Genomic DNA, 8,994 nt, shown 5'->3' on the forward strand with positions numbered 1-8,994 from the left:
GGAGAGGGTCCAGAGAAGGGCCACTCATATGGTTAAGGGCTTGCAGACCAAGCCTTACGAGGAGAGACTAGAGAAACTGGATCTATTCAGCCTCCGCAAGAGAAGGTTGAGAGGTGACCTTGTGGCTGCCTATAAGTTCATCACGGGGGCACAGAAGGGAATTGGTGAGTATTTATTCACCAAGGCGCCCCCGGGGGTTACAAGAAATAATGGCCACAAGCTAGCAGAGAGCAGATTTAGATTGGACATTAGGAAGAACTTCTTCACAGTTCGAGTGGCCAGGGTCTGGAACGGGCTCCCAAGGGAGGTGGTGCTCTCCCCTACCCTGGGGGTCTTCAAGAGGAGGTTAGATGAGCATCTAGCTGGGGTCATCTAGACCCAGCACTCTGTCCTGCCTGTGCAGGGGGTCGGACTCGATGATCTATTGAGGTCCCTTCCAACCCTAACATCTATGAATCTATAAATTTGGGGAAAGGGCGTGGCCTTGCTTTCCCTGGTTTGCTTCCGATTGGTGGATGGGCTCCACCAATAGGAATTGCAGAAACTCAAGCCCAGGACTCATCTGGAGCTCAAGAGGTAAGTCTGCTACAGAACCACAATGGTTCATGACTCTTGATTTTGCCAATCATGGAATAAATTATTGTATATTACTATCAATAGATACCATATTCGCCTTTTAGTTTTTTCTTCCCTGGAGAGTAATTGCTGTTCACAAACTATTAGATAAAATAATAATAATCAAGCATCTAGTTTACAGTACTACTCAAACAAACAAGTTAGCCTCATAAACAAGGTCATACCATGAAAAGAGGCTCCTTTTATATATTTAGTACTGAACACACTATTAAACTGTATTGGCTAAACCTAAATATTTATATCACAGATTGCACAATTTGCAGTGGAAGAATGGAAACAAAACAGATTTTTGGTCCATTTTTATGCATATGAATGTAGAGTCAAAGGGCTAGAAACAAAAGTCTGTTTCTGTGCCACGTAAGCAAAGTGAAGCAAGATGAGGTCAGAGCTCTTTCCTCTGTCTCTATCTGACACTGTCTTGCAAAAAAGAAATCTCTCATTCATTCCTCTTACTGCCTCAGTTTGAGCTTTTTCTGAAAGTCACATGCCATACTGCAAACTGTAGGCTAGGGACATGGCTAAGAATAGAGTTGCACAAAAACATCTGGCTCATAAACAAAACCAGCTAACATCAGTTTAGCTCTGGGTTTACAGAGAAGGGAGAAATGGATTGTTAGTAACTTCACTCTCCAGCTGCTTTTTCACCTGGGCTTTTCCCCCCAAACCAGCAAAGCATTGCCTTTCAAAGTGTTTGGCTTGATAATTGTTTTGTATGATAGTTGACAGTGAGGGCACTGCTCTTGGTTTAGAGAAGGCCTAGGTGAAGGTCTTGGTTATTAATCTGTCTAGAGCAGTCTCTTCCCCGTTTGCTGAAAAAATGCAAACTAAAGAGTTCACTTCAGTGGATGCAGGATTATGATGAACTTTAGATCAGCAGTGCCATAGGATCATGCCAATTTTGAGGGGAAGCTGTCCAAAAACTAAGCCTTATTCAGTCCATCTGTCCATAGGACCCCCTTGGAGCCAGCCCTGGTGGGGTCTCACAAGAAGCAAGCCTCTGGCTTTCCCAGCAACCTGTAGCACTCCCCAGCTCAGACAGCTCCTTCTTTGCTCACCTCCTGAGAAGGAAAGTGTTTTCTTTTTCAAAGGGGAAGGGAGTCAGAGTGACTACTTCCCAAACAGCATGGTAAATAGCTGTGCTCTGAATGAACAGTCTTCAATGTGCCACTACAGTTCCCTTTGTCCTTCCACAGACTCCACTCTATCCTCCTTGAGACTACCCTAGTACCCTTGTGTCTCTACTCTGTCCTCCTCGGTACTACTCCAGAGGGGTGGCAGGGAAGGGGCTGGGGGAATAGCCTTGTAAGGGTCAGGGCAGTCAAAACAGCATGGCCCCTGGGCTGTGTTGAGTGGCTAGGTTTTCCCAGCTACAGGTCTGTGCTGTAAATGTGTGTTGGTTAACCTGGCCTAGTGAACACCCTTGCTAGATCAGGTTAACCCTTTGCAATCTAAATTTAGCTCACCTCAAAGGTGAATTAACTTTAGACTGTGTGCTATTTTTAGGGTGACCTAAGCCCTGTGAACACTTGCACACCAGGGCATTTTGATTGCCCTAACCTGTGTTATGGCAATCTAAATATAATCCTTGCATGTACCTATAATGTCATGGGCAACCAGTCCTAGGTTCATATAATCCTTGTATGTACCTATAACGTAATGCAGCCTGCTGCCAGGCCCAGACTTCAATCATCCTCTGTGGTGAATAGGACATCTAGGTGTCCTACTTACAAAACTATTTATAGCACTACAATGCCACACTGAACCCCCACAAAGAGCTCCCTGCAACAAATGCAGGCTAAAACTCAGGCCACCTGGCTTTTTTTTTACACAGTCAACAACTTTTCAGACCTGGGGGCTAGAACAACTCTGCTCAGGTCCAAGGTGGGCCAAGGTTTTGATGCAGCCACATTGCAGTGGCAGTGAGAGCTTTTTCCTGCTGCCCTTCTCCCTACCTCCTCCTCCCCAGCTGCCATGTGGATGCAGCTCTCCACCCAGCCCCAATAAACTCCACACCACTGGGCCCTGGCAAGGGTGCAGGAGACGCTCCTTGCCACCAGCGTGATGCTAAAGACCGCTGATCCCTGCCTTAGGGTACTGATGAGCAACCTGGAACATCTGGGAACTGATCATAGCAATGATTCATTTTCCCCCTTACTGTGCTTTACGTACATCATGGTAGAGAACTCCACCAAGGGCCTGTATGTCACTGCTGTACAGCCTGAAATCCAAGTGCAGCCTTCGCAAAGTACTGTGCATCATCAGGACCACAACAATTAATGGCATCTTCCTGCCTACCAAGAAAACTTACATCCACATTTCTCAGGGTATTGTGGTAATGAGAAGAAAACCCTGATCTAACCATTGTGAACAAGGGGGAGCAGCGCTGTACACAGGCATGGGCAAACTGGACGGCCACCTGGGACCCAGACAGACAGGGGGCCTGAAAATGATAATTTTTTATTATTATTATCATTATCTCTGGTGAAGCGGGGCCTGATACTAAAAGTTTGTCCAGGGCCACCAGGAGTTATCCTCTCAAAAAAATTCTTCAGTTCAGTGGTACTGTGTCACTCTCAGTCTTTAGTTCTTACTGAAAAGTGCAGCCAAACCTCATCTGGAATCACTGTGGTTATGATTCATAGTCTAAAAGTAAAAGAGCCAGGAATGAATATGTAGCCCACAGAAGTAGATGGTTTTCTATAGCTGGCCTATTGAGGCTGTGCTGATTTTGTTTTCCAGGCTTAAATAATATAGTGGCAGTTCAAGATGCAGCTCTTTCCTAACTTGAATTTTGGGGAAAGAATTCTTTGCTCATCCATTTCTTTCTTTCCCTTCAGTTTTAGTTTGCTTTAGTCATTCAGTCAGTTGTTTCTTTCACATCTTTGTTCTCTCCTTTCACAAACTCTCCATCATTCAGTGAAACCAGGAAGCTGGACAAATTCTTTTGCAGAAAGAAATTTATGATTAAACCACTTCAAAAGTAGGAATTTTAGAGCCGTTTATTTGACGGCCTGTATGGAAAGAGTCTGTGGGCCAGATTGTGCCTGACCCTGCTATGGATGTAGAAACAAAAAACTCCCTCCCTCCCTTTCCTTCTTGCAGATGCCAGTCACAGTCAAAGCCCTTCTGTTCCTCCTGTCATCCACACGCAAGAGGAAGCAAACACTGCATCTTGTAACCAAACAGCACAGCATTTACACTGCTCCTTCATTTCATGTAGTTTCCAGAACTGTGATGCCTAGCATCTTGCCATATTCAGCTGGCATCTGGTATCATCAAATGCATCTCAGCACATCTCTAATAACTATTATTTGTTTAAGTATTTATACAATTCAGTGACTTTAAGAAGGCTGAATCACAGGAGACTGGTTCTTAGTCCAGGACTGATTTTCTCCCATTTAGGTCCAAATTATTAAATATTATAAGAAATATGGAAGGGCTGTGGTGTCAGACTGCTTTAACATCGAGGCAGAAGCAGAGTGTGCTGGGAGCTGTTCTATGATGCGGCTTAGAACTTCGGAGCTATTTGGAAAAAGCCCATTGTTCAGAACTGGAGGGAGAGCAGACAGCAGCAGTCTTTGCTCCAAGTTAGTTATGGGATCTAAAATCCAGCAGGGTTGTACAGGGACATTTTGCTGATGTCTTTCAGATGAGAGAGGTCATTAAAAATCCATCTGCATATTTCACAGGAGCTTGGAATACTAATCCTGGAATCCTGACCAAGTTCCAACTCGGGTAACTGATTTCTGCTGTCTCATGTGGTACAATATTCTCCATTTCCCTTTGTGTAGCATGTCTCCGCACTGGATCTGTATTTCATTCCTCCCCACATATTCAACTAAATAGCAAAGAACTTCATTTGGCCCTTTTCTTGGTGCCCTTGCATGAGTCTAACTAGTGGTATTATATTAGGCTCATCTGAGTAGACATGGACTTCGTGGCTGCCTATAGATGTGCTCGTTCACATTCTAATTAGAACGCACTGCAGCAGACTTGATTAACTGACCCTGCTCTGAGCTGTAATTACTACGCTCCAGCGTCACCTCACTGTCACGTGCATTTAAGCCCTTCTGTTTCAAACTGGCCATGGGTGTGCTTTAACTAAACCTTGTCAAGTGAGCTTTAATTAAAGTGCCCCCACAGTCATTTTGAAATGTGGGCGGTGGGTAGGGCTTAATACATGTGATGGTAAGCTGTTTTAATAAGTGGCTGGCTGGGAAACGCTCTAAGTAAAATGCCCCCCCACCTCCAAGCACATGTATAGGCAGCCTGTATGACTCTCTACATCCTCTCTGTGCTTGACTACATACAGGTCTTTTGTTACCTTCTTCGCTTGTTAAGGGGGACAGGTGCTCTTTTTTCCATTTGTATTTACACTCTAAAAAAAATTTAGAATGATATATATACAAATTCCTTATAATCCACTTTTATATCAAGGGCACAACATTCTAAGAAGCTCACGATGCCTATTTAGATTAAGTAAATTAGTTCAACAAGAGAAAATGGGGGAAAAAATAAAATATTTTATTTCTCTCATCAGCAGGACTTAGTCTAAAATACATGTCATAATTATTCAAATATGACCTCAGAACACCAATCATTGTCTTAACAAAATATAAAACGTAGAACATAGTGCGTCTCTCTGGGGGCTCTGGTCAGAATTCTCTTATACAAACCCTAAAATAATTTAAAAATAAATAAATATATAAATACATAAAAGGACTATGATTCCAAATTCAAGAACTCAGGAAAGGAATAGTTCTTAAGGGTTCGTTGCTGGAAGAGAACTGTGAAGTTCTTAGGGAAGACAAAATATCTGGCAAATGTTCTAATACATCATCAGACTTAAAAATAAACTTTTACCATAATCCAAAAATACTTATAGTTTGGCATAAAATCACTCTTTTTCATCATTTCCTGTAAATTCCACTTTTAATATAACTACTTTCCTGTGAAGTAGATATATCTATCTATCTATCTAGATAGATAGATATATATATATATCTCATAAACAGCCAGACACACAGTGCTTCTGCCAGAATGCTCCCTATTATACTCTTATTATGACAAAAACAATCTCCTAAACTCAGGGTGGAAAAAATAAAAGACTATAACTGGATAACCAGGAGTTTTCCTTTTGTTTTTTTGTGGTGCATGTAGGAGAGGGAGGAAAGGGAGCTATTTTGACATCCTTGACAACCCACAAAGGGATTAGCACATGACACTCAAACTCATCACAATACCTGGGTAAGCAGTGATGTCCCAAGACCACATACTCAGTGAGAACATGGGGGTATGAAGGTCAACAGCTGCCATGCATGATGGGTTAAAGCTTTCAATCCTTAGAGCAAAAACACCAGTGTCAATCGAGCCCATTGGAACCCACTAAGCCACCCTGAACCATGTCAAGGACCTCTGGAGGAGACAAACTACTTAATGAACTTGGCTACAAGTTGGGCCAGACCCTAGGTGAGGGCAGTTACTCCAAGGTGAGGGTGGCCACCTCAACCAAGTACAAGGGCCCGCTAGCCATCAAGGTGGTTGACCGGCGTCGGGCACCCCCAGACTTTGTACACAAGTTTCTGCCCCGGGAGCTCTCCATCCTGCGAGTGATTCGGCATCCCAATATCGTGCGAGTTTTTGAGTTCATCGAAGTCTGCAATGGGAAACTGTACATCGTGATGGAAGCAGCATCCACTGACCTACTCCAGCTGGTGCAGAGGCTGGGGAAACTACCCTGTGCTCCTGAAGCCCGGGACATCTTTGGACAAATTGTGAGTGCTGTGCGCTACCTACATGACCGCAATCTGGTGCATCGGGATCTCAAGTGCGAGAATGTGCTGCTTACCTCTGATGGCCGCCGGGCAAAGCTCACTGACTTTGGCTTTGGCAAGGAGGCGCATGGCTACCCTGACCTGAGTAGCACTTACTGTGGATCAGCTGCCTATGCCTCGCCTGAGGTGCTCCTGGGCATCCCCTATGATGCCAAGAAGTATGATGTGTGGAGCCTGGGTGTGGTTCTGTATGTGATGGTAACTGGCTGCATGCCCTTTGATGACACCCACATTCATAGCATGCCCCGGCGCCAAAAAAAGGGGGTCCTGTACCCAGATGGTCTGCCCCCCCTGCCTGAAGCCTGCAAAGCTCTCATTGCCCAGCTGCTCCAGTTCAGTCCAGCCTCCCGGCCTGGGTTGGGCCAGGTGGCCAAGAACAACTGGCTGAAAGGGGATATCTAAAAAGAGAAGTGTTCCCTCACTACATTCCAGCCCTAGGCCCATGTTCAGGGTCAGTTCAAGGCTCTGAACTTGTGCTGCTGCTGTGAGGAAAGAAAGCTCATCTAAAGGATATTTGACAATGTGGAAATGGAGATGGAACTAGGGCCATGTAGAGGTGTAACCGCCATATGACATTAATAGCAGGTTTTCAAGTCACAATGAGACCATATGGTGCTTAGAAGAAACTGTTAAAGAAGCAACCATCTTATGAAGCTGTTACAGGTTAAGTTTCAAAGGGCAGTGACCATGTTGAGCAAGTGGCAAGAATGGAGAAAGTGGCTGCTCAAAGAAATACTGACTGCATAGAATACAAGAATATCACCAGTTTAGCAGTGGAAGCAGGGAGGAGAGGGCACCCCTGCAGGCAACTGTGGGATTTTACTGCAGAGCCTGATGTTGCCAGTCTGGGGTAAAGTGGTGGGATAGATGGCAGGAGAGAACTTTGTGGACAATAATAAACTCTGAAGCTCCCATGTGGCCACCTTTTTGTGCTGCTTCCTGTTTCTTTTCTTCCAAGCCTCTGAATGAGTTACCCTGTAGCCTTTATCAAGGGGACAGTGGCAAGAGTTATGTAGGAGAAAGGAACCTCCCCCAGTTCTTTGTACCATTTCTTTTGCTGTCTGTAGGGTTGTCCCATACTTCCACCTTCTAAAGCCAAAAATCTTGAGTGTTCAAAATCCAGATGTGAATCCAGAGCCAAATCTTTGGATTGGGCTGCAACAGAACCCTAAACCCAAATGCGACTGAACTTTGTGTAAGATCCTATCTACTTTAAGACAGCTATTTCTTGACAACTGTTACTGGGAGACATTTGGAGGCCAAAAAGAAAAGGGGGAATGACAATGCCAGAGCAATACATTGGACAGGAAAAAGGACAGAACTGGAAATTATAGCTATTTTACCAAAAATAGAGACAGTTTGTATTTCCAGACCCAAAAGGAACCTAGATATTGTATATACAGTTATTAACTATTCTTAAATTGGGCCCCAAATCTCTCATATAGGTTCCCTATGGCAAAACCCTATTTTTATAGGACCTTCCACTAATGGGGAAGCATTTTGAAACATGTTTCAATGGACGTTTTAAAGACCCAGCTAGACAAAGCCTTGGCTGGGATGATCTAGTTAGGGATGATTCTGCTTTGAGCAGGGGGATGGACTAGATGACCTCCTGAGGTCGACCCTCATTTTTTATCATTTCTATGATCTAACCCTTTAACAGTTCCTTTATTTAAATGAACTCTGACTGAATTTCTTCTGAAGTAAATGGGAAGGCTCCAAGTTGGAAGCCTATCAAACCTCCTGGTCACATGGTGACATTCTGTTAAACAAATGTGCACTTTTCTTGTTATCATCATTTAAACCAACAAAACACAGGGGTGTCAAACACAAAAAATAGACTCTGATGCCTGATATGTAATTTATTCCTAGTGCCTAATTGAAGTTCTGTAGTTTCAGCACTGAAGCACATGGATTCATAACGTCAAAAGTGCCTTTGAAAGTTATGTGGTTACAAGAAGACTTTTTATTCTCACCAGCCAGTGAGGAAACATCTTTTCTAGTGATCTTACTGCAGAAGGGAGTGACACAAGAGCAGTCCCCACAGGCAGCAGCTGTTCATGCTCTAGTCAATTTAGAATCAAGTCCCATGATGGATGCAAGTATACACATGGTCCTCGGTAAGATGGAAATGAAGTCTACAAGGGCTCATTTGAATGTCATTTGAAAAGAGGAACATTTCGAAAGAGCAGCAGCTTTTATGTTCTAATTGTTACTTGTGGACAAGCCTGGAACAATATGAACATAGCAAAACTGCTCCAACTTTAACACTGCCTTATTCAGATAATATGACAGAGGATACGCCTAGAAACACATTCAGGGGCAGTTCCTGTGCTCTATTTAGACCAGGGGTGGGCAAAATATGATCCCCACCCAGCCTCAGCACAGGGGGCAACCTGGGCTGTGGTGCATGTGGCCATTCCCAGCTCCCCTGGGTGCATGGTGGGGAGGCGATGGCACAGCGGCTAGACTGCTCTTCCCAGCAGCCCTCACAGCAGCAGCTCCTTCCGGCTGCTGCTGAGCC

General features: G+C 44.3%; 1 protein-coding gene across 1 annotated transcript; it reads left to right on the plus strand.

Moving 5' to 3' along the window:
• The first annotated feature begins 5,992 nt into the window (after window positions 1-5,992).
• LOC102388439 (testis-specific serine/threonine-protein kinase 6) lies at window positions 5,993-6,872 on the plus strand. Its single transcript, XM_006022793.1, has one exon. It carries the CDS (start codon window positions 6,039-6,041, stop codon window positions 6,870-6,872), a length of 834 nt encoding a protein of 277 aa, XP_006022855.1. The 5' UTR covers window positions 5,993-6,038.
• The last annotated feature ends 2,122 nt before the right edge of the window (window positions 6,873-8,994 follow it).

Source organism: Alligator sinensis, unplaced genomic scaffold (genome assembly GCF_000455745.1).
Source record: "Alligator sinensis unplaced genomic scaffold, ASM45574v1 scaffold16_1, whole genome shotgun sequence".
NCBI lineage: Eukaryota > Metazoa > Chordata > Crocodylia > Alligatoridae > Alligator > Alligator sinensis.